Genomic DNA, 26949 nt, shown 5'->3' with positions numbered 1-26949 from the left:
AAATGCAAACTGGTAGAGGTTGCAAATTTGGTCTGGGGTTGATCAGCTTTGAAATGCATTCGTTCTTATTTTCTTGAAATGCTCTTTGCTTAAGTATTCTTTAAATCTCATTTTATTTTATTTTTTAAAATAATTTTTATTAAAGTTTTACCTTTGAAAAACAGAAAAAAACCAACAAATACAGAAAAAACAAGACAAACATAACAATATAAAATAATTTTACAGCCTTCTGTTTCAGTGTACATGTTTAGCTTTTGCAGTTCTCTACTCAACATTGCCTTCCTATCGGTTTTAACATCTGTAATAGTGTAATAACAATTATACTAACAATTGTAATAATATTAATTGTTCATATCACCATTATGGTCAATACTTTAAGCTTGATAGTAATTAGTAACTTTGGTTAATTTTTATTTATTCACTACTAGTTTAGAAAAAAAAACAAAAAGAGAGTTCTATTTCCTGTTTTAAATCTCATTTTAATCCCCCTGACAATTAGTCATTACCTTGAGGACATCTCCAGCTTCCAAGCTGAAGGCTCTGGCTTTAAGCTGAATTCCTTTTCCTGGCTGTGTCTGGATGGAGTAGATACATTCATGGTGGTGGTTGTAGTTTAGGGGATAATTTGGAGATAAGAGAACGCCTTGAGTCCCGGTTACAGAAGAACCACATTCCGCTATAGAGAAAGAGGCAGAAGGATCGACTGTTAACAGATGGGGGTATACAAGTGATATAAAAAACATACTGACTGGGTAAACACTGATGTGGGCCTATTGTGTTTTCCTTCTTACACATGGAATTTTACCTAAACTAGTGCTAGACTACCATATTTTTGGGAGTATAAGACGCACCGGAATATTAGACACACCAAGATTTTGAAGAGGTAATTTCTTTAAAAAAAGTTTTTGCACTCTGCAGGCCTCCCAAACCGTCTGCACGCCTCATTTTTTGTGAAAAGGGGACATGCAGAGAGTTTGAGAAGCCTGCCAACTGCTCCTGTGGGCTGGGAGGGTGGGGGAAATGAGCAAAAAACAGACCATTTTTCACTCATTTTTGCCCTCTCCAGCTCCCAGGAGCACTTGGTAGGCCTCCCAAACCCTGTGCACATCCATTTTTCTGAAGGGGCAGGGTTTTGGGAGGCCAAAAATGCTGCATTCAGTATGTAAGATGCACCCACATTTTCACCCCCTTTTTTGGGGGGGGAAAGGTGCATCTTATACTCCAAAAATATGATAAACACTAAACATTGGATTACTAAAATAAAGAACCATCCTGTAAATCATTCAGAACCCATGTACTCTGCATTTGGACACCATAACATAGTCCACTACTGCATCCAAATTGCCACATTTTCCTACTCTCTTATCAAACTGGTTAAACAAAGATGGTGCTTTCCTACACAATTATATTATAAGCCAGCTAGAGTCAGCTCTAAATGAGATGGGGAGCATGTAGGTTTACTATATAAGTAAATATATCCCTGTCCCCTGAACCAATCCTATTGTTTTATCTTAGTTCTGCACCTCTTGACTATGCTATGGAGCTGAACACTGCTACAACTTTTCAAGGTTGTTGTTTCCTTCCATGATATCTTAAAGAGGAAGACAACACTGTTGACGTCTGCCGGTGGCCTGTGGAGCTGGCAACAGAGTTGGATAGTGAGGAGGTTGGGGAGGAACATGGGCCAATCTTGGGAGTCTGGGGAAGGCTCGGACGAGGGCTCTGCTTCAGAGGCAGAGAGGTGGCCAGGGACATCTAGTAGTTACATGATGCCTCCAGAGCCTCCAGAGCCTGAATTCAGCGAGGCACAAGAACAGCGTGAGCCTCATCCAAGTATGCGTATGTGCAGACCTGCCAGAAGGCAGGAACAGTTAAGACAAAAAGGGTGACTCAGGAGTAAGGCCCCTCCCATAAGAAATGGACGTGAGCTTTTGCAGGAAACAATTAGTTCATCTAGTCGGTTCAAGCTCTGAGAAGTCCTGTTGGACTCTGTGCTATGTTTGGCCTTGCAAAACTAATTGGCAATTAGGTCTCTGGCAGTGTTTCAAGGTTGATAAAGGTGGGTGCTACCCTGAAAGACTGCGGCAACTCAAGCAGACATCTGTCAGACTCTTTACAGACTGATTGTGAGATCATTATGGGCTGTGACCATAATTAACAGCGTTTAAATAAAAGAGGGTTTTGGGGACTAAGATTGTGATTTATGCTTTCTCAGGAAGTCTAGGTCAGAACAAACCCAGCCATTCTGCCAATTCCCAGACAATGAAGCCAAGTTGGCACATGATACAAGAAGGTGGAACATCTAAAGTCAGTAAGCAGCATTTAAAACACCAAGTTCAACATCTTGATGAGGGCAAGTATTGTGAGCCGCCCTGAGTCCCCCCAGGGAAAAGGGCGGCATATAAATAAACCTTCAATTCAATTCAATTCAAAGTATTAAAATAAAATGGAGCAAAACTTCCACCCATGCTAGTAATAGGATAACCCACAGCTGTCAAGGCCATTTTGGCAGCCTCCAGAGCACTCCTGTTTCACTTCAATTGCAAATGAGATTTTTCTCATTCTTTTATGGCTGGAAATAACATAATGTCATTTGTCTCAAAAAATATTCCTATCTTAAAAAACTAGATTTGAAAATAATTCATTGAAAAAAATCCTTCCTCTGCAGGGTGTCCATAGCGCTATTGGAGAGAGTACAAGAGTCAGGATGTTGTGATAGATATAAAAAAGGATGGGATTTTGACTAAAAAGGGATGGGGTTTTGACTTTTTTGACCACTCTCCTCTTGTCTCTGCCTCATATATGTTAATTATAGCTCATACTCATGAGAAAGTTGCACTGTTCTCAGTGGCAGCAAGCAGCAGCTCCCCATAATTCTAAGTCTAGTCCTATCACCAAAGAAATTTTGATGAGAAGAACTTGGCTTCCAGATGTTAGGAGAATCTCTACTGCTTGATCTTTTGTGTGTTGTGCTTCTCTGCAGCACACCACACTTCTACAGTTAAAAGTGTATGTCCGAGTATATCTAGGAACCATTTGGAGATGGATATTTTTGGTTTCAATCTCATCAATTTTCCTAAATTAAATATATTCTTATATGGGCATGGTTTGGAGTCATAAAGAACAGAATCAGGTTGTGGGGTTGTTTCAGTGGTGAAATTCATTTTTTTTTTACTACCAGTTCTGTGGGCGTGGCTTAGTGGGAGTGGTATGGATTGGTGGGTGTGGCTTGGTCGGCAGGGGAAGGATACTGCAAAGTCTCCATTCCCTTCCTACTCCTGGGGTCAGCCAGAGGTAGCATTTGTCGGTTCTCTGAACTACTCAAAATTTCCGCTAGCGGTTCTCCAGAACCTGTCAGAACCTGCTGGATTTCACCCCGGCTTGTTTGCAACTTAGAGATAGAGGTGCCTGTATTATTGATTAGATTTAGATCCTATCTAGGGAAGATGACTGGCCTAGAATCACTCGGGCTGATTCTGTTCTTTATGAAGGATTATCGCAGTGTATCTCTTAGCATTATATGAGGACTTAGTTTTCTGCTTTCTTCAACAAACCATAGTTACAATGTACCATGCCTCAATGCACTATGTGAATTCCATTTTTATGTAAGCTAAACATGGCACAGTCATACATTATTTGGGATCTGAGATTACTCTACAGATTTGCACCTGGTTCACTCCCCTCCTTTCCTTTTTTTAACATTAACCAGGGCATAGGGATTCCCTGTCAACTTGATTAATCAGTGTTAGCACATATTAAGATTTGCAGACCAGATTTAATAAATTCTCAACTATTAATTTAAATCTCCAATGCTGGGGTTACCTAAAATTAATAACTGTGTGCTTGTTCAATCTAATTTGCAAATCTTAACTTGTGATAATGAAGGGTAACCTAGAAGTTTGTGCAGATGTAATGTTGCCTGTACTCTATGACTTGAGCACTGGGCTTATATTTTTTCCCCATCTCTCTAAGGTCAAAGGATGATCAAGCACATGGACAGTGCAAAACATATCATAAGGCCAGCAATTCCAGGCTTCTGGTCTTGTTTATTCACTCAGCCTTATCCCTCTCCTAATGCTTCCTGCAGACCAAGATCAAGAAAGGCTAAAGAGCTTGCCCAGGGTATGTTCTGATACACTAGACTGCCCAAGCAAAATTAAAGCACGTGACCACCTACCAACACACCTTGGCAGTGGCGAACTCCACACACGCCGTCTACCGCCCAGGCAAGTAATGCTGGAGACACCTTCCAGTCGGTACCCAGGGAAGCAGGAGAAAGTCAAGATGTCCCCCACGCCAAACTGAAGACCTTTGCGGATGCTGTAGATTGGCACTTCGGGCTCATCACAAGGTTCTAAGTCATACTCTGATGGGTAAAGAAACACAAGCAACCACTGGGGCATTACTCCCAAAATAGAAAACTTACACCTTTAAATACAATTCATAGAAATGACAATTTCTCTATCTCTTTCCCACCTTGACATGAATAACTTTTCATCTCCCACCTTCCTGCTCCCCCCTCCCCATCTTATAATTGGGCCATGGTATTTTGGATTTTGGATTCACTTGTTTATGTTTTTAATTCATATAGTTTTATTTTTTATGATTGTAAGCTACCCCAAATTACCTTAAGATAAGATGGGCAGCCTATAAATTAAATAAACAGACATACAGACAGATGATAGATAGATAGATGATAGATAGATGGATGGATAGATAGATATGTAGATAGATATGTAGATAGAGAGGTAGATAGGTAGGTAAATCGGTAGGTAGGTAGGTAGGTAGGTAGGTAGGTAGGAAGGAAGATGGATGGATGGATGGATGGATGGATATGTAGATAGATATGTAGATAGAGAGGTAGATAGGTAGGTAGGTGGATGGATGGATGGATGGATGGATGGATAGATAGAGAGGTAGATAGAGAGGTAGAGAGGTAGAGAGGTAGAGAGGTAGGTAGGTAGGTAGGTAGGTAGGAAGGAAGGTAGGAAGATAGATAGATAGATAGATAGATAGATAGATAGATAGATAGATAGATAGATAGATAGATAGATAGATAGATAGATAGATAGATAGATAGATAGATCTGGCATGTCAAGATTTTCTGGAAAGTTGCAAACTTTTTCTTGACCATACAATATTAATCTTCTATGCACATGACAATCTGACTTGAGAAGGCCTTGGTAATTATTCAGCATTTTATTTTGGGTGGTGGGGTGGAGAGGAACTGGTTGTGATCCCATCCGATGGAAAAAAAAACATGCTTTCCAATCTTCATTCCAAGAAGAAGAGAAAGCTGTAGTGCACCTGCACTTCTTTAATGTCAAAGTAATCAAGTAGAGGGTCATTTCACTGTCTACTTCTCTTCCTGCTGGCAGTTTGCAGCTCCTCACCTCCCAAGCTCCAATTTTCACTCTGAGGAAAGAAGCTTAGCCCCATGGATTTTCCTCCCGCCTGTGCCCAGCAAGGATGGATACCAACTCTTGAGAATTTGTTGGAGAATTTCTCTTCTCCCTGGGCTTCTAAGGAAGCATCTCTCCTGTGGCTCTGCCTACCAATTTGGTGGGAAAATTTGAAAAAAACCAGTTGTGTCCTTAGGCCAAAAATATCCTGCAACTGACAAGGCCCTGGAGGCAGGAGAAATTATTTTGCCTTTGGGCAAATAGGAAAGGAAAAACTCCAGCCAGCCCTTTTCTCTTGTGCAATTGAGAAGCAACGCTTCAGGTTTCTGTGTGAAACCTTTCCCTACATGAAAACACTGTGGTTAGATGTGAATCTTTCTATATGCAAATAGTAGATACTCTCTTAGTGAGCAATTCTTCTTCTGCCTCTCCTTTAACTCTGCTAACATTGCTGACTCTTGGCTTTGCTAGAAAGAAAACTATGCCTTTGCGGTGTTAATTCCTCCATATTAATGTGGCAATGCAGATCCCACTGGGAAAATGTCTTCTCTATTTTTAGCCGGAAGTAAATTTTAGCTGAGTTACAGCAAATTACCAGCCTTTCACTCACTGGTGGTTTTTGTTGTTGTTGTTTTTTGTCAGTAGACAGTGCTATTTTTTTAAATGCACTTTTTTTTTAAAATGTATCTTCTTGTCCTGGAATCAGTTTTTAGCATTTTGTTATTTTATCAGCACTGGTTCATAATATACTAGCTGGATACCCATGTTCTGCTATGAAACTATGTGATCGGGTTTGATAAATCAACATTTACAACTTGAAAATTAATGAGTAGTTAATGATCGGCCTCTGCTCTCCCCTTCTCTCCCTCAGGCTGGCCCCATTGATCCTCTCCAATCCCCTTCTATCCATCAGGCTTGCCCCACAGAGGACTCTCCTATCTTATCCCCTTCTCTTCCTCAGTCTAACTCCTTAGCATCAGTGTGTTTTTCAGGTGGGGAGGGGGAGTAGAATGTCTAAACTCCCAACCTGCAGGCCAGATGAGTCACGTGCTGGCCACTCCCAAGTGGCAGTTGGAATAGAATTATTTTCAAGTGGGGAGGAGGAGGAGAACATCTAACATCTTAGCATCAGAGCGTGTTAGTAATAATATAAGAAATACTAATGATCTGATGGTCATTTTGAAAAATCATTTCTTAGCGAGCACCTAGAAGCCAGGAGGAACATGTGTGCCAAATTTCAAATTTGTAGGCTTTACGGTTCTGGACATTTTGTGATGATGCATGAGTGATATTTCGCTTTTATATATATAGATTACAATCACAATTTAAAAAACTGGCAAACAAATAATGCAATGGCTGACCAGACCATTATACGTAGGGCTGCAATTGCTTATTATTATTATTATTATTATTATTATTATTATTATTATTATTATTATTATTATTATCTGCTACTAATCAAGATAGAAAATAAAAATACTAAAACATGCCCTAGATTGGAACAAATTGTTACCCATTCATTTAAAAATATATATTTAAAACTGCCCATTCTGAAGAAAATAGTCAACATAGAAGCAATCTTTTCCTATAGCTTCCCTAATTTTTACTTCTTGGATCCAGCATTAGATCCTCTGCTGTACATGACACAATATATTTTGAAATGCTAATCTTGCTATTAAAATTAAAATGGAGTTGGAATACTGCAATGGAAGGCACAGCCTTCAGGGTCATCTTTATTTCTTTAAAAGAATTATGAGAACACTTTGCTAATGGGGAGAGAAGCATCAAAAATAAGCTGTGAGTTGAGAGCAAGGATCCTTGTGGATTAGACAGAGGAGCCTGGAATAATCTCATTAGTCTGCCTTCTGGTTATTTGCTGCTTTCTGACTAAACCCAGTGTGATAGCCAAGTGGTCAAAATGTCAATTCTACCCACTGTCTCAAACATCTGCTTTAGTTTTTAAGCGTAAAGAATTTTGCTACAGCACATGGCTTACAGTCACAGAATGGCTGTTAAGAAGAGTAGGTCCAACATTTATAGTGGTTTATGACGACTAAGATTGTCATAAATCAAAGAGGGTCAAGGACTGGTCAGTGTTTTTTTTAATTATCTAAAGTGTTGAGTATCTACAACGTGTCACTCCAAGACAAGACATTTCTTGTCTCCAATGTATGGAGGCTCATGACACCTCTTGGTGATGAAATGTCAGCCTCTATATCACTTCCTTGTTATTGGTTGCCATTGCAATGGGGAGGGAGGTTTTTTTATATATATTTGGGGGGAGAATTGTGCTGGAGGAGATATCTCGAAGAAGGAGTTTTGTTCTCACCATCTTCTGTGCATGCTGAAGGCTCGTCTTTGGGTCAGGTCAAGGCCAACCATCTCTGCATACCAGCTGGATGAGGCCACCTGAAGGTGCACCTCACCTGACACTCTTGGAGATTGGAGATTGGACATTTAGCTTGGGGTTGTTGGTGGGAGGGATTTAGGTAAACTTTTGATATGTATAAGTTCCTGCTGTTTAGCCTCAGATCTTGCTTTACTTTCACTGTTTTCACTTCATATCCAGTAAAAGTACCTTTTCTCTAAACCAATGGAGTTGGGGGTTTCCTTTCTTGGATTTTGAAGGAGGCATGTCTGAGAGAAGACCTACCCAGGGTATTTACTTGCTTCCCAAGTACCAGCCCTTACCTGAAAAAGTGATGTTGAAGCCTTCATAAGAAATGGAGAAGTCCGAGATGAAGCGCATCTGAGCAGAGAAGTTCCCAAAGAGGCCAGCGCTAAAAGGAGCAGGCAGGTGGGAACCAGTCAACTGTTTCAGTGGCTGACTGAAGCTGCCATTTTCAGTGATCAACAGGTAGTCGTGACCACTCTCCAAGTGGAAAGTATGGAAAGTGAAGAAAACACCTGGAGGTAATAGAATAGTGCAAGAGATATGCTATTTCAGAGATATCTGGATGTTGCTGGGAACTGGATCATGATTAATCAGAGAAAAGAAATCACAGGACTACCAAATCCCACCAACCACAAAATCAAAGCCCCATCACATTCTTCATTTGGCAAAAAAAAAAAAAAAAGGTTTACAACATGAAAGAATGAATGAATACTGAAATTGTGCAAAACATCAACAAAGAAAGTTAAGATTGGAAACTTTAGGATCGTAATAGTTTTGATACAAGGGACATAGAGAAATCTGTTTAAAGCACTAATGCAATAATGGTGGAAAGAATATAGTTGCACAATATGAGTCTTTGATGTTTCTCCTTGTATTATACCTAATTTAGGGATTTTTTCAAGCAATCATCTGGATATGGAAACCACAGAAAACCAGGAACATCATTTTAAAAATAAATGGAACAAAACACAACAAATCTGAGATAGCCGTTCATGAACTCTGAACTTTCAATTATGGAGTGCTTTCTTTCCATCCCTGTGGGAATTGCAGAGAATGGAACATGATTCCAACTCTATCAAAGTTTTATCAACGGGCAGTGGGACCATCAACTTGAGAGAAAGAAAATGAGTAGAAAGCTTTAACCCAGAAAATTGAGTCAGGCTTAGAGAACTCAGGGGATCTTATTTTGCTGTAAATATGACATAGTGCTTAGCTCTGTCTGGAAGCTCCCATTGTGAGGTTATCTGGTGGATGAAATGCCCTCTGATAGTGCTGTAACTTGCACATGAAGGGAATGGTCATCAATATTAATTTCCTTTTCTTGAATCTGTGGGGATGCTTCCAAATCTTAAGTTTAATTATCTTTGTTGGACTCTCAAGACCTATTTCAGACACAGTATGTGAAGACCTAGCTCTCTCGGGAAGACTGTAATGCTGAGAAAGGTGAAAGGAAAGAGAAGAATACAATAGGAGCAAAGTGGATAGTTACACTAGCCATGAGTGCCATTATTGGAAGAGCTGAAGAATTGGGTTAGGGGAAGATTATCTTAGAAAAAAAAATGGCCTTGATAGCGAACCTATGGCACACATGCCACAGGTGGCATGCAGAGCCCTCTCTGCAGGCATGCCAGCTGTTGCCCCAGCCCAGCTCCACTGCAAATGCACGCATGCCTCCAGCCAGCCAGTTGGCCTTTGGGTCTCTGCCACACATGCGGGGGGGGGGGGGACATGTGCAAGGGCCACTTGCATTGCATTTTGGGGGTTCGTGCATGTGTGCACCCCCCATGACCTATTATGGGCCTGGAAGCCCTCCAGCACCAATGTGAAAGCCAAAACGGGGCACCGGGGGGCACGTGAGGCTCCCCCATGTCCCCTTTTGGGCCTGGAAAGCCTCCTGCACCAACCTGGAAGCCACAAATTGGCAAAGGAGGGGGAATGGTAAATGCAGGGGGGACATGCGTGCATACACGGGGTGGGGGAGAGTGCATGTACAGGGGTTGGGCACATGCAAGAGGGAATGCTCACATTGCATTTTGGGGATTTGCGCTTTGGGCACTTGACACCAAACGGGTTAGCCATCACTGATCTATGGTGTGCCTAAAAGTTAAGAATGACTTTGTGGCAGTTAATCAGTTAATCAATCAAGACTTCTAAAGTCTGTTCCTGTTTGTTAATTCTTGAGACTCCAGTCATTTCCAGCTGGGTGCTTCATCATTGGAGGTTTTTAAGGAGAGATTAGACAGCCTGTCAGGCTTGGAAGCCATCTTTGTATTGGGCCTCAAGCCTACCACATATTCAGGCATATTCTACTATGGGAAACTGGGAGGGGGGATTGTATGGAGCATGGGAGATGTGTAGCCATAATAACATTCCTTCTCAGAGCGTCAGGGTCATCTTGTCCCTGCACTGGACTGACATGGATGAGAGAAATCTTCCTTTGTGACTGATTGGGCCATGTGATGGACATGCTGGGGCAGGGTCTTGGACTTTCGATTGGGTGAGGAAAACCTGGAAGCTTTCAGATTCAGGTTTCCCAAATGTGCCAACATGGCTTCTCTAATAAATTGGAACTTTGAGGAATTTCTAGTCTCGGACTTTTATTTGAATGAGGATGCTATCTTGAACCCTGACACATCCATTTGTCCAGAAAGATATAGGGTCTCCTGCTTGGGCAGGGGGTTAGATTAGAAGACATCCAAGCCCCCCACCAACCCTATTATTCTATAGTCTATGTTCTGTGTCCTTCTTTCAGCTTTAATACTTCTTGAATATTGAATTGTGTACATCCCTTGTAAGACTTTTTTTTAATTATTTAAATTCATATCACTGTAGTTATTTCATCTGCTTTGTGAAATATCCTGTCTTGTAAATGCTAAAAATTATCACTAAGATCCTTCACAGTTGCTGAGAAGGAAATCTTGCATACAGAAAGTTCACATCTCATTTTGATGTGTAAACTTGCCATGATAAATTTGAAATCATTATAGAAACTTACTAGATAGGAATCTATATGGTCATGGTATTTGCTATTTTTTATTTCCTCTCTAAAATGAGGACATCTAGCATCCCTCAATCCCTAACTGAACCTCATCCTTGTCTTCTATTTTTAGCCCAAATGGAGCTATAAATGCTTACACTCGGTTTTTGAGCTGTTGCATTTTTAACAAATATATTGGGGTTGTTTTTAGTGAAGCACTTTAAGGGGGAAAACACCATTATTTTTGAAGTGTAATGATACAATTCATTAGTCTATAACTTATAGAAGTTCCCTTGAACACATATAAAATAAAAGCAGAGATGAAGGAAACATGTTAGCATTAAAATCAAACCTTGTCCCAAGTCAAAATTCATTGAAGCAAGCACTATGAAATGTTTCAGAAATATTTTTTGTTTCTACCCACTGTTATTTGACAAATTGGTTTTCATCTGCATTGGTTGAGGAGTTGATAGTTTTTACCTGGTGTTTTTTACTGTTCTTTTTACTGTTTATACACATGTTTTTGTTTTCATGCCTTGTTAGCCTCCCAGAGTTATTACACTGGGCAATGATTTAAAAACAGCAGAATGAATAATTAAATAAAAAGATGGTTGCTTCTTTAATGTTGACATGTTAATATATCCCACTTGACCAGTTATATTGAGTGACTAGTCCAGTCATCCAGAAAGCTTCCACTTATTTATCAATTTATATTTTATTTCATTTTACTTGTCACACTCAAAATACTTTAAAGTAGGTTAAACTTCCATTAAAACAGCCATAGAATAGAATAGAGGAGCAGAGTTGGAAGGGACCTTGGAGGTCTTCTAGACCAACCCCCTTCCTAGGCAGGAAACCTTATACCGTTTCAGACACATGGCTATCCAACATCTTCTTAAAAACTTCCAGTGTTGGAGCATTCACAACTTCTGGAGGCAAGTTATTTCACTGATTAATTGTTCTAACTGTCAGGAAATTTCTCCTTAGTTCTAGGTTGCTTCTCCCCTTGATTAATTTCCACCCATTGCTTCTTGTCCTACCCTCAGATGCTTTAGAGCAGTGGTCCCCAACCTTTTTATCGCCGCGGACCAGTCAGCCTTTGATAATTTTACCGTGGCCCGCTGAGCGCGCGCAGGGGTGGGGGGGCGTTGTTCGCGATGACACATTGATTGTTGTGGGGGAAATAGGGGGTGGGAGTATTAGGTATCTTCACTACCATATATAAAAGGAGATACTATCTTAAATAACAAAGTGGGCCCCCACCTCCAAAATATACTAAAAGAAAAAAGATTCCATGTGCTCAACTAATTTTTTTTTTAAATCATCACTATATTATGGACTACAGACATATATATATATATATATATATATATATATATATATATATATATATATATATATATATATATATATATATATATATATATATATATATATATATATATATATATATATATATATATATATATATATATATATATATATATACACATACATACATACATACATACATACATACATACATACATACATGCATATATACATACCGTACGTATGTACGTACGTATATATATAATGTCCAAATAACAGGAAAAGCGCTTCAAGGACCAAAGTATATTCCTTTTTTGCAGCCTTAAGAGAACTCTCGTTTTTTGAGGCTCAGAACCAGGCATTCTCGTGGGCTGCAAAAAGGAAACGCGACCCGGGAGCGCAGCCTCCAAGAGTCCATATCGCCAATAACTACGTGTGGGGAGAAAGGAAATGTGTTTTGTGAGGAAGAGAAAGAGCGCGCTTCACCGATGCCCGTTGGCGAAATTTTGGAAGAGAGGCAAGAGACTTCAGGCACCGAGCCCCCACCCCTGGCTGCGGCAACTGGAGCGGGCGGGAGGCAGGGAAGGGGTGGGCAAGACCGCCGCTTTTCCACCGTGCGCTGCCCCCCATCTCCCCTCAAAAGACCCCCCCCGCCCTCGGCTGCCCGACGTTCTCTCTCTCTCTCTACCTCTCCCGCCGTTCCTTCTCACAAGCCAAGGCCGGGTGGGGAAGCCGCCAGGGCCTCCAAGGGCTCCGCTTCCAGCGCATGGTCCGCCCCCTCCTCGCCTCGCTTCCAGGCGAGCCGACTGAGGCGAGAAAGGAGAAAGAGGCGGAGGCGTTCACTGAGGGGACGGCTGACTCGGGGAGGGGGCGGAGGTGGTGTAGTAGCGGGGGATTCTTCCTCCTCGCCTCACTTGCTCCTGTGCTTCCACGCAGCTCCCCCCCTCCGGCGACGGCGCTGCATGAGTGAAGAGTCGGCCGGTGCCAGGTACTCCACGGCCCGGCACCGGTCCGCGGACCGGGGGTTGTGGACCACTGCTTTAGAGAATAGCTTGACTCCCTCTTCTTTGTGGCAACCCCTGAGATATCGGAACATTGCTATCATGTCTCCCCTAGTCCTTCTTTTCATTAAACTAGACATACCCAATTCCTGCAACCATTCTTCATATGTTTTAGCCTCCAGTCCCCCAATCATCTCTGTTGCTCTTCTCTGCACTCTTTCTAGAGTCTCCACATCTTTTTTACATTGTGGTGACCAAAACTGAATGCAGTATTCCAAGTATGGCCTTACTAAGGCATTATAAAGTGGTATTAGCACTCCATGATACAATATGTTAAATAAATATTCTTCTAGAGCCATAGAATGTTAAACATATAAAATAAAAATCATAGAAAGAACAAGCCAAAAAAAGAGATGGCATCATTTAAGAATCAAAATCTTAAACAATTCTAAGTGCTTTCCTAAAGGCTTTTTATGGTAGGAGCTGATTGAATTTCAAGAGGAAGAGTTCCACATACTAGTGCTACAACATAGAAATGACATTCAGGGGCACTCATTCTCCAGGGCATTCATTCTGCCTCCTAACAAAAGTGGAGATATGCTGACAGATTCCTCTGGGAATCCAATCTAACAGGCAGTTCATCCTTTTTCATCCTCACCACATGATCCCAAATTGGCTAAAAGCTCTTAGTGAAGGAGAAAAAATGGGGACAGATGACGACTAAGTCTCAGGTTTGTAAAGATAAGATATTGATATACAAGGGGATTTTTTTTACTTTTGGCACATCTCTTCTTCATTATTCCAAAAGGCTATACTTTCTCAACACAAGAAAAGGGTTATTTCATATTTCCCCACCTTGATCTTGCCTGCTGTCTCCACACTTCTTTCAGGCAAGTATGTTGAAAGTATATCTCTCATACAGAATATACAAGTATACTCTCCATGTATACTTGCATACTCTATTATACACAGAGAGTATACAAGTATGTTTCTTATAGGTAGTTGTCAGTTTTGGAGTCTTAGAATGATGTGTAATTAACGGTAAAGTTTTCCCTTGAACATATGTGCTAGTTGTTCCTGACTCTAGGGGGTGGTGCTCATCTCCGGTTCAAAGCCGAGGAGCCAGCACTGTCCGAAGACGTCTCCGTGGTCATGTGGCCAGCATGACAAAATGCCAAAGGCGCACGGAATGCTGTTACCTTCTCACCAAAGGTGGTCCCTATTTTTCTACTTGCATTTTTTACATTCTTTCAAACTGCTAGGTTGGCAGAAGCTGGGACAAGTAACGGGAGCTGATGCAATTTTTAGAAGGAGTACTAGAATCATGGGTGGAGATTACCCAGGAGTGAAGAACTACAATATATCAAGTGGAGACCATTGGTCCATTCAGCTTCAAGCTCTGTCTTCAAACAGTAACTGCCAGCTCCTTATTAAGAGCTGATCAGTGCCTAAGGACTACCATGAAGTTGGGCTGCTAACTGCAAACAACTATATATCAGAAATGAAGCCAAGAGCCTCAAGGCTTTGATAACAGAAGATTTAACAGACTAGAAAGTTCATTCTAAGGGATAAGAGCCAAAGAAATGGACATGCTCAGCTTTAGCTGGATAAGAAAAAGAGCTTTTCATTTTCAAAGGAGGGATGGTTCCTTTTTCAAGGGAGGGTAAAGGTAAAGGTAAACGTTCCTCTTGCATATATGTACTAGTTGTTCCTGACTCTAGGGGGTGGTGCTCATCTCTGCTTCAAAGCTGAAGAGACAGCACTGTCCGAAGACATCTCCATGGTCATGTGGCCGGCATGACTAAATGCCGAAGGTGTACGAAAATCTGTTACCTTCCCACCAAAGGTGGTTCCTATTTTTCTACTTGCATTTTCACATGCTTTCAAACTTCTAGGTTGGCAGAAGCTGGGACAAGTAACAGGAGCTCACCCCGTTATGCAGCAATAGGGATTTGAACCACTGAACTGCCGACTTTTCTGATCAACAAGCTCAGCATCTTGTCTAATTGACAAGCTCAGCCACTGATCCACCGTGCCCCTGAGGGAGAATAGGAGACACTGATATTCCTGATGTGTGAATGAGTCTCTTTCTGCCCTTCTAGGGCAGCCGATTCTCAACCCGAGCAAGTTAAAGATGTGTGGATTTCAGCTCCCATAATTCCCCATCCAGAATGCCACTCACCAATTATGGGAGTTGAAGTTCACACATCTTGAACTTGCTCAGGTTGAGAATCACTGATCTAGAGACTGTGAGACATCAAGTAGGCTGCGCAAACCAAGGAAAAACATCAGATTGAGAAAGCAGAAAATGCTTCAAAAATAGACTTCAATATATTATTATTATTGTTGTTGTTTTTATTATATTTCTTTTTTTATGATAGATTTCAATTTCAAGAGAACTGATAATGGGAAGCTTTAAATTAATGGAAGGATGGAGTGTGTGTATATATGTGTGTGTGTGTTTGAGAGAGAGAGAGAGAGAGAGAGACAGAGAGAGAGAGAGACACAGAGAGAGAGACTACTGTGCACAGTTGCACAAAATCTTTCCTTCTAGAAGAATTAGTCTAAAGTTCAAGTAGATAAAGTAGACAGAAAGATGGAGAAGTCCAAATAGAACTGTTATTCAAGATGTCCCAAAGATGCTTTTTCAAGAGGCAACTGGATTTTTGGGAGAGGGGGGGAGGGTTGTAGACATTTCACTTCTCTTCTAATAAGCTTTTGAAGAGCTGAAGAAGCTTCTTGGATGAGAAGTGAAACATATTCAAAGATAATCCAGAAAATCCAGTTGCCTCTTGAAAAAGCACATTTGGAATATCCTAGATTGAAACAAATTGGCAGCCACTCATTAAAAAAAATAATGAATTTAACACTGCCCATCCTGTAGAAAATAACCGATATGGAAAAAATCTTTTCCTGCACTTTATGTCTAAGTTTCCTGAATTTTATTTCTTTAATCTGGTAATAGATCCCTCTGTTGTACATGACAAAATATATATTTTAAAATGTTAATGTTGATGTGAGGGAAGAGAAGAATATGTTGAAGGTTAATAATCCTGGTGGATTAGACAGAAGAGTAGGGAATGATCTCATTAATGTGCCTTCTGGTAATATGCTGCTTTCTGACTAAAGCCCCATGATAGCCATCTGGTCAAAGGGATGGGAATTTGGACTGGGGGGGTGGTGGTGTCCCAGGATTCCTATTTTCCCAGCATAAAGGGGGGAAAAATATAGTGCCTTGGATAAATTGTAAACATGGTGCTAAAACACATTGTAAAGTTTTGATAGCTGTCCAGGGTCCTGAAATCACTGTGTGTGATGATGCTTTGCAGGCACTCTGCCTTGGAAGTGCCCAGAACCTCTAATTATACAAAAAAAAAACAAAAAAAACTGATTGCTGGATCAGAGGCTGGACGTGCCCTGTTGGTCTGTTTCTGGCTTTATTGTCTTCTTCAGAATGCTGGCAGGTTCTTCCATGGGAGCACATCACAGACACCACACACACAGACACACACAGAGAGACACCCATCTGCATTGCCATAATGCTTTCGGATCCCATAAGGCTGGTACCAGAGAGATCCTAGCATTTGCTAAAATAAACTATTTATAAAACTGGTGCTGTGAAAGCATGTTGTCCTGCACAGCTTACAAATACTGCTCATAAAGGATGGCCAAAAGCCATGCTTTGATCTGAACAAAAAGAAGGCACCTGGTCTGATCTAGGCTTCCTGAGAAAGCATAAATCACAATCTTAGTCCCCAAACTCCTCTTTTATTTATACAGCTGTAAATTATGATCATTAACAGTCCGTGAGGCTTCACAAACAGTCTGTGAAGATTCCAACAGATGTCTGCTTGAGTTGCCATAGTCTTTCAGGGAATCTTCATAAAAACACCCACATTATCTCCCTTGGAATGCTGCCAGATACCTAATTGTCAAATAGCAGAGCAAGGCCAAACTTAGCATAAAGTCAAACAGAATTTTTCAAAGCTTGAACTGACCAGATGAACAATTGCTTCCTGCAAAAGCTCACGTCCCGTTCGCTCCTCTTTTATGTCTTATGGGAGGAGGTCAATCATCTCCAAGCCTTACTCCCAAGTCGGCCTTGTTTTCTTAATTATTCTTGTCTTTTTGGCAGTTCTGCGCACAATGGAAATAGGCTCCCGCTGTTCTTCTGCCTTGCTGATGTCTGACTCTGGAGGCTCCGGAGGCAGAAAATAACTACCAGATGGCCTGGTCTCCTCTCTGCCTCCAACACAGAGCCCTCATCAGAGCCTTCCCCAGACTCCAGGACTGGCCCATATTCCTCTCAAACCTCCTCATTGTCCAAATCTGCTGCCAGCTCTGCTGGCCGTTGGCAGCCATGACAGCACCATTTGAATAACACTTTAGGGGGAGAGAATTAAGCTCTACATGGTATATGCTGAGTATTGCAGTAGGATAATGAGAAGCTTCTCATCAGAAGTGAGATTTCAGGGCTGAGTGGATTAATGAAGAGTAGATTGCTCTGCTCTGTGGGATACCCTGCACAGCATGTAACTCTTTAGTAATGTGTTGCGCTTTTCAACAATGGGTTTATCTACCTTAATACAATTGGCAACACAGAATTGATTGATAATAGTTCATATTGTCTGGATTCCTAGCAAACTAGAGGGATTGAACTATTGAAGCACATTCAAAATTAATGTACATTTTGTGTGCCCCCTCCACTCTCTCTCCCTAAATCCCTCTTTTTTCCCCTCAGCTCTTTGGAGCATAATTTCTTCAAATTCCACTTTATGAAAGAACAGAGAAACAGGAAAGGAAGCAGGAAAGAGCTTCAGACAATCTGATGAGTGGGGGAAAAATGGGTGATGTGTGTTCTGCCAAAATGCAAAGCAAGGAGATAGCAACCCAAGGCAAAAAGAAGAAGAGAAGAGGACTTAAGGAAATTTGGGTGGAAGGAATTGTAAAGACATGCTGGGAAATAGGAAGAAAAAAGAAGCAATTCAATACACGCAATAAAAAAAATACTATCTGTCTATAAGATATCCAACCTTTTCAAGTTGTAGGTAACATATTATGGTTTTGACAGTTGCTTATTAATAAAAGAATAGGGTATCTATAACTTATAGGGTATTTCAAACATTTACCTTAGAAATAGAGGTTATAGGAAGTATCTAAAGATGCATAAAGATGAAGCTTTCTTAATGATGTGAGGGGATGATCAAAAGAGTGAAAGTGGATCTAAACTATACTCTTAAGCTAAATTGGAATAGCAACCTTCTTTGTCTCATTTTTTCTATTTTGAGTTCAATTTTGTCACCATGGATTTTTGTTTTATAATGACCATAGTGGAACAATAGCAATAGCACTTAGTCTTTAAATACTTAAATCAGGGGTCAACAACCTTAAACACTCAAAGAGCCATAAAGGTCCTAACCAGAAGCCCCCCATTCAATTCTGGAGCCAACCAGAAAGCCGGTTTCCACACCACAGAGTTTCCTTCTAGCGCGGCATCCTTTTTCCTCTACCTGTCCTAACCGAAAGCCCTATCAATTGTGAAGCTGACCAGAAAACCCGCCCCTTGCCATAGAGTCTCCTCCTGGTGCTTTCCACCCTCCCTAACTGGAAGCTCCTCTCAAAATTGTGGTGCCAACTGGCAACAGAGAGCTGCAGCAGAGAGATGAAAGAGCCGCATGAGGCTCCCGAGCCACAGGTTGCTGACCCCTGACTTAAAGCACTTTACAATGCTTTACAGCCCTCTCTAAGCAGTTTACAGGGTCAGCTTATTGCCCCCAGCAATTTGGCTCCTCATTTTACCCATCTCGGAAAAATGTAAGGCTGAGTCAACCTTGAGCCTGGTGGGATTTGAACTACTAAATTGCAGTCAGCCAGCAGTCAGCAGAAGTAGCCTGCAGTACTGCACTCTAACCATTGTGCTATCATGGCTCAACAATCACTCCTCTTCTTTTGCTTCTGTGCCTACACTGTGGAGCACACAAAGACTCTTGTGCGGGGGGTGGGGGGTGGGGGGTGGGGGGGAGATCCTCCTAACTTTCCAAGGGGAGTTGATGAAAACAGGGAAGAATCATAGGACTTACCTTTGCCATGAGAAGCTTCTATAATCCAAGTGCAATTTAAATTATTGGGGTAGAAATCTGGAAAGCCTGGGGATAATACAGTGCCACTTGATCCTTGAATGTAGCCTCCACAGAGAGCTGAAAACCATCACAAAAAAGAGCAGACATTAGAGGAATCCCAGTGTCAGAGTTCCAAATAGTATCCAAAATTAAATCAGAGTCCGAGGCAAAGCATTCCTCAAAGTTCAAATTTATTAAGAGAGCCATGTTGGCACATCTGGAAAACCCAAATCTGAAAGCTTCCCAGTTTTCTCCACCCAGTTGAAAGTTCAAGATCTTGCCCCCACACTCAAAGTCCATCACAGGGTCCAATCTCCCGCTGCCATGCTGGCAGTTCCACCCATCCAGTTCCGATCAGGTGCAGAGGTGCAGACAAATCATGACCTTGGCTTTCTAGAAATAATTTTGTTATGGCTACATAGCATCTAACTCTGTACAATCCCCCCTCCCATTTTCCAACCATAGAAAATGCATAGTAGAATAATAGAAAGTGTGGCAGGCCAAAGATCCAAAAGAAAAGATGGCTGCAAGCCTGACATCCAGCTGTGAAGTTGTGCCTCTCCTTAGCAAAGATAAGAACACTACCCCACACATTCTGCCTCCTTTCCCATGTACATCTGGATGACTTACTGTTGATTCTACAGTTGTACCAGGACAGGCATGTCATTGGAACCATTTTACAGGGATTTTCTCCTGCAGCTAATTCACTGGAGATCAAAGAACATTATAATGCATTGCTGGGAGACTTGCCTGTTCCTAGTTTGCTGTCAGGCCTGAAAGCCATCTTTTCTTTTGGACCTCAGGCCTGTCATACTTTCTATTATTCTACTATGCATTTTCTATTGTGGGGAAATGGGAGGGGGGATTGTATGGAGTTAGAGGATATGTAGCCATAACAAAATTCTTTCTAGAAAGCCAAGGTCATCCTTTGTCTCTGCACCTGGCCCGAACTGGATGGGTGGAAGCTGCCAGCATGGCAGTGGAAGATTGGACCATATGATGGACTTGTGGGTGTAGGGGCAGGATCTTGAACTTTCAACTAGGTGGGAAAACCTGGAAGCTTTCAGATTCTGGTTTTCCCAGATGTGCCAACATGGCGCTCTTAATACATTGGAACTTTGAGGAATCCTTTGCCTTGGACTCTGATTTACAGTACTTTTGGATGCTATTTGGAACCCTGACATTTAACCCAAATCGCTCACCAAAGTCCATGTATGTATGCCATGATTCAAGACCCTAGCTATAGGATTTCTGCCTTTGTTCTGCATTTGTACACCCAAATTTTTTGATCAAGTGCAGAAAAATGTAGAGCTGAACATAGCTCCAAAGTCTAACTTGTCCCAAACAGAAGAACTGTCTTTGGATCAACCCTGTGTGCTCTTTATCACCTCCCCCTTCCCAGGACTTTGCCCAACAATAACCTTGGAAATAGTTATATTCCACCACTGCCCTATTGGAAGAGTTCAATTTTGTTTCTTTTTTCCTAAACAAAAAGATGTTGGAAACACCATCCATTGCTTCTGCCTCTCCCTATTATCCTTTGGGGCTTCTGACAGAGGATGCTTGAGAACCTTTAAAATTACATTAAGGAAGATTTCAGGCAGCTGTAGTTATTTTACTGAATTATTAAAAGCATGTCTGTACAATTCCCTTAAAAAAAAAGTGGCAGAAGGCAAGCCCTTTGGATTGGATATTCTTAAGCAGAATTCCAGGGTCTTAAGCAGAATTCCCACTGGAACCTAACACAAATAATATATGCTGAGAATTGGATAAGGCCAATGGATTTTGATTTGAAAATAAAGACCAAAGAGAATTCAGAACTCTGTCACACTGAATTCTTCTCTTAGATATTGCTGACTTAACTGAGTTTCCTTCAACTCAATAATCTAAAGAGTAAGATACATTTTTTACCACTGTTGTTAAACAAGTTGGATCTTTACCAGTCTATTGTAAATTTTCAGATTTAAGTCACATGAGTACAACCGTTTGGGGCAGGGGTAAGGAAGGAAGAATGCAGCAATATGGAAGACAGCACATTGCAGAGATCCTAACCTGGGATTTTGACCCCCAGGAACTATTTCTGCATAATTTATTTTACGTTCTTTACTTATAGGTAGAAATCTTATCAAACTAAAGCAATCATTTGTATCACTATAGGCACTATAGACACTATAGACACTATAGAGAAACTCTGGGAATCACTAGGAGGGAGTCTTCCTACTTCTCTTTCTCCTGACCAAACTCTCCATTCTTAGTGGTCTCTTTGCCCTCTGAAATGCATCCTTTTCCACTTGGGAATCCAGACTACACTCCACCCCACCTAACGATGAATAAAATTAGCACAACATATCCTTTTTCTATTCAACTTCTAGCTTTCCAGTTTCAGATTCTTACCTTCACAGCTTGGAAGTGGCCTGCTCCACTGAAAATTTGGCTCACACTCCAGAGCTTCACTATCACTCAAAGTGTACCCTGGATCACAGCCGAAAGTCACCAGTGCCCCCACATAGAAATCATTCCCATAGCGTAGCCCATTGACCGGAATCCCTGGATCCAAGCAATGATCAGACTGGAGCTTTACCGCTGTAAAAAAATAAGGGCATTCAATTTTTCAGTCTGGGCCTGATAGTACTGAGGCTTATATGTTATTAGTGAAACCAATCTCCTCATGGCTGCTACTAAAGCTGATAAAAATGTGAGTTGTGTGTGATGGGATACACAGATAATTTTTCTTTCTCTCATAATACACATTTTTGCATCATTCTATTTGATATTGAGAAATACTAAACTTGGAACACAACAATGTTCTGGGAGAAGCATCTACTGTCCAATCTGGTCAAATTTACATCCGTTTCAAAGCCTGATTCTTTTCAGTGAAACTTAGAACTGTAATCAAAAGTCTACATTTTTTTTACTTAGGTCAGGGACCACCACACTGTGTTTAATGGAACCTTTGAGAAAAACAATGCATTGCCCTGCTGTTAATTGAACATTTGGTGCTGACTGTGGGCTGATAATGAGGCTCTTTTAATTAATGTGTATTAATATAATACAGAAAGGAATGGAAATGGGATTTGAAACATTGCTTTTTGATTATGGCATGGGATGCATTTGGTGTATTAAATGGTAAACCTAAAGCAACAATCCCAAACTATTTTAAAGGGAAAGGAAATACAAACACATCACTGCCGTCATTATAATCATCATAGACCATATTTGGAGGATAATGTACATAAAATAAATGGCATAATAGTAGCCAAAATGATGATTGGTGATGTTTTCAGGAGGAGACTATTCCTGGGGCATTGCCAACTGCAAAGATCTGCACTATATGAACTCCATGGGATGTTATTAACCCATATTTTATGGTCCCAAACAGAATAGAATAGAATAGAATAGAATAGAATAGAATAGAATAGAATAGAATAGAATAGAATAGAATAGAATAGAATAGAATAGAATAGGAGTTCTTTATTAGTCAAGTGTGATTGGACACACAAGGAATTTGTCTTTGGTGCAGATGCTCTCATTGTACATAATAAACAAGATACATTAATCAAGAACCATAAGGTACAACACTTAATGATAGTCATAGGATACAAATAAGCAATCAGGAAACAGTGAATATCAATATAAATTGTAAGGATACAAGCAACAAAGTTACAGTCCTGCAGTGATAAGTGGGAGGAGATGGGTGATAGGAACAATGAGAAGACTAATAGTAATGCAGCCTTAGTGAATAGTTGTGACAGTGGCAAGGGAATTATTTGTTTAGCAGAGTGATGGCGTTCAGGGGGAAAAAAACTACCCTTGTGTTTAGTTGTCTAGGTGTGCAGTGCTCTATAGCATTATTTTGAGGATAGGAGTTGAAACAATTTATGTCCAGGATATGAAGGGTCAGTAAATATTTTCATGACCCTCTTTTTGACTCGTGAAGTATACAGGTCCTCAATGGAAGGCAGGTTGGCAGCAATTGTTTTTTCTGCAGTTCTAATTATCCTCTGAAGTCTGTGTCTGTCTAACCAAATTGGTTATAATACTTCTAAAGGAAGCACTGAACATTTGGAATTGAGCACAGAAAATATTTTTTACGTGACTGGAGACTTTTTTTTAAAGTATCAGAGAGAACACCCACAAAAACCTATTGCAATTAGCAGAAATGTATGAATAGCACATAAAGGTGCCAAATACAACAACAGCCTCACAGTGATCAAAACTGAAGGCTGTCAGACACTAAATAACTCTGCCTCATTTGTCCAGATCAGACAGCATTTATTAATAGAGGAAGGCCCACACAGAACTCTCTATTTTGCCTAGAAACAGGCACCCTTCTCCAAAATAGGTGTGTGAAAAGCATCTCTCTCTTTTCAGGACTGAGTTTCCATTGAATTTCAGAAGTGGCCTTGTGCAAATCACCACTCATTTTAAAAAAAGAGGCTGACATTTTCACAGCATAATTCAGGACAGACATCTTCAGTCTCGTATCTTCAGGGTGCTGAGTTTGTCTCCACATTCCAGCTTAAGCTCCAATGATTTCATATAGAGATTGAAAAGCATGGAGGGTAGAATAAGGTAGAATTCTAAAAAAAAACTCTCCAGGACCTACTCTCAGATATTTTGTTCCCTCTTATTCTTTAGATAATGGTTTAGTTTAGTTTAGTTTAGTTTAGTTTAGTTTAGTTTAGTTTAGTTTAGTTTAGTTTAGTTTAGTTTAGTTTAGTTTTAGTTTTAGTTTTAGTTTTAGTTTTAGTTTTAGTTTAGTTTATTGTCATTGCACATTGTACAACAAAATTAAATACCATCTTCAGTGTACATTATAACTATAAAAATAAAAAGCACACATCCTTCAGATGCTAAATAATTGAAATTGAAAACCCGATATTGTATTAATATTGCACTATACCATAGAATTCAATATAGTTACTGTCTTGGGATAGAAGCTGTTTTTCAGCCTATGTGTCCTTGTTTTTATTATCCTGTACCGTCTGCCAGATGGTAATAGTTCAAAAAAAAGTGCCCAAGATGAGATGGATCTTTGAGAATGTTTTGAACTTTAAGGCAGTGGGAGCTATAAAGCTCTTCCAAAGAGGGGAGAGGGCCACCAATGATCCTCTGGGCAATGACGTTAACACTCTGGAGCGCTGTCCTATCTGCCACTGTGCAATTGACAAACCATACACAGGTCAGTAAGTTAAAATACTCTCTATGGTGCAGCGGTAGAAGGCCACCAGCAATTTTTCATTCAGTTCTGTTTCCTGAGAAGTCTCAGGTAGTATAATCTCTGCTGAGTCCTTTTGACCAGGGCTGCAATGTGAATGCCTCAGGTCAAGGTCCTCTTTTATGATTCTTTTAATTCTTAATCTTTAAGCCTGGGCGTAACACTTTTTTGTTTGACTTAGAGCAAACCTGAGTATTTTATGGCCTGCAGGCGACACCCAGTCCATGGGCAGTCCCAGTCCAGCCTGTGGTATTGGTATTGGCAGGATGAGACAATAGGGGCAGGGAGTGGGGTGTTGGGGACAGGGGCAGGACATCAGTGTGGCAGTGAGGGGACAGCATCACCATCAGAGGATAGGGCATTGGTGCAGTGGCAGTAGCAGGGGGGGGGAGCGGTGACAAGACAGAGTGGCGGCAGCCATTGGCAACAGTCCCAGTTTCTCAAGTGGTCCCTTGGGAAAATTAATTGCCCACCCCTGATTTAAAGGAACAGGGATTCTCCTCTGATTGTGTAATAGAATGTAGAGCTGTCCATCTATTCATTTATCAATCACATTATTGAACTCTCCATCTCCCTCAGAGGAATTCAGAAGGAATGAATAAGGCATTAAGATGGGATGCGGAAGCAGATAGGCTCACTCTTGAACTTAAAAATAAAGGGGAATCAGAATATTTTGAAGTCTGGAACACATTTTATGATTGGTATAAGACAAGGTGACAAGACTGGAACAAATTGTATATATTGTGATTGGACAGAAGGATATATAATGTATTAAGTAGGCTAATAGTTAATGGTTGAGACTAGTTGTATATAATGTGAATGTATGGTCACTTCGACTTTGCGTACTGCATTGTTTTAAATGTAAAAATAATAAAAATATATCCCCCCCCCCAAAAAAAAGATGGGATTTGTGATGGAGAACATTATACCATCCCAAGAAAGAGCGAACAGGAGAAAGAAACTCCAAATAATCCAAATTTTGATGTTGCTTAATATAAGAGAGAAAGTTTGGACAGCTTTCATGAATCTGTTATTTTACTTTACTACAAAAAGATCAGTGCAGCTTCTGGACAGGCCTCCTTAACAGGCTTTTCTCTGGCTTTTCAATTGCATAATTTTCCTTGATTTAATTAGTTACATTGATTTAACTAATGCCCTTGACTTACAAAGTCCAATTTATCTATTGTTTTGACTGTAAAGTGGTTACCTGTTTGATATTCTGTTAATTTTGTCGGAATTAGAGTTGCCTAGGTTATAATGTATTTAATTTGTATGGAACATATTCTGATTCAATTGAGATTCTTTTATTTCTGTTCTGTGCTTAGATTTTAAATACATTCAACTATTACTATTACTCAGTTGCACTATTGTGCTTGTTGTTGTTTTTCTCCCTTTCACCTTTCTACATTTTCATTTGCATTCATCCTGCTCTTAGGACAGTGTTTTCCACATCACTAATATATAGAGACCCAGTGATGGTGCATACAATATTACCTAGTTGTGCAAGTACTGAGAATTATGTATTTCCATAAAGACCACAAGTACCTAATTAACATCTTGAAGGAGAAAGTTACATCATGAATGTCATTGTTTGGACTTGTCCCAGCTGCCTTTGCCACAGTCGCAGCCAGCACTATAGAGATTTAAGCCCTTAGCACATTTGGGATTAAAAGCATACACAGAAGATCTGTTCTACAGATTTAGGTGATCTATCATGACATTGGAAAAGTCTAATTGACTTACTTTCATAGTGGATCTGAAAGCCAACGTCCGAGTGACTTTTGTCCGTGGTAAAGAGCAAGTAGAGAAAATTGCTGGTGCTGATGAGAAACTGGGGGACTTGGGTCCCATCATAAACTCCAATCAAAGGGGATGAGTAGGATTTGCCATCACGCACTTCCAGCGTGTCATAATTCACCTCTGTTTTAAACCTACAGAAAAAAATAGTCGGGAGAAAAGCTGGTAATAAATTAGCCTTCTTTCATCCTTTCCTCTCTCTTCCCATAATAGGTAATCCTCTGGTTATGGCCATAATTAAGCCTCACAATTATGGTCATAAGTTGTGTGATCATCATAAAGTGGATCACCACTGATTAGACTTCATTTTATAACCTTTTCTGCAGCACTTATTAAGCAAATGCAGTGGCCATAAATGAACACTGGCTGTTAACCAAACTAATTGTTCGATACGGGCTATGTTTTTGTCAACAAAAACATAAACCCTGCCAATAAAAGTGTGTATAGTCAAGGCTGGGGTTTTCCCAGTTGCAATAGATTGCTTTTAAGGTTGCACCATAAGAAAGGCTGAGGGCCAAAGAATGGAGGCCTTTGAACTCTGGTGCTGGAGAAGACTCCTGTGAGTCCCCTGGCACTGCACAGTGATCAAACCAGTCAGTCTTAGAGGAGATCGATCCTGACTGCTCTTTAGAAGGCCATATCCTGAAGAGGAAACTCAAGTACTTTGGCCACCTAATGAGAAGGAAGGACTCACTGGAGAAGAGCCTCATGCTGGGAAAGATTGAGGGC

General features: G+C 40.6%; 1 protein-coding gene across 1 annotated transcript in view; it reads right to left on the bottom strand.

Annotated features, from left to right (window-relative positions):
* CSMD2 (CUB and Sushi multiple domains 2) overlaps positions 1-26949 on the bottom strand; it is a 771224-nt gene that overhangs the window by 213156 nt on the left and 531119 nt on the right. The window contains exons 17-22 of the mRNA XM_087728138.1: positions 26167-26354; positions 21600-21788; positions 19167-19283; positions 8094-8309; positions 4178-4366; positions 507-676 (exon numbers count right to left, since the gene is read on the bottom strand). Coding sequence (XP_087584264.1) covers positions 507-676; positions 4178-4366; positions 8094-8309; positions 19167-19283; positions 21600-21788; positions 26167-26354 — 1069 coding nt within the window. The remainder of the gene's footprint in view (positions 1-506; positions 677-4177; positions 4367-8093; positions 8310-19166; positions 19284-21599; positions 21789-26166; positions 26355-26949) is intronic.

The sequence above is a fragment of the Thamnophis sirtalis genome, unplaced genomic scaffold (genome assembly GCF_051295495.1).
Source record: "Thamnophis sirtalis isolate CommonGarterSnake01/CBP01778 unplaced genomic scaffold, rThaSir2_p1.2 scaffold_13, whole genome shotgun sequence".
Classification (NCBI taxonomy): Eukaryota; Metazoa; Chordata; class Lepidosauria; order Squamata; family Natricidae; genus Thamnophis; species Thamnophis sirtalis.
The sequence above is the reverse complement of the archived record's forward strand: the minus strand, read 5'-3'. Positions and strand labels throughout refer to the sequence as shown.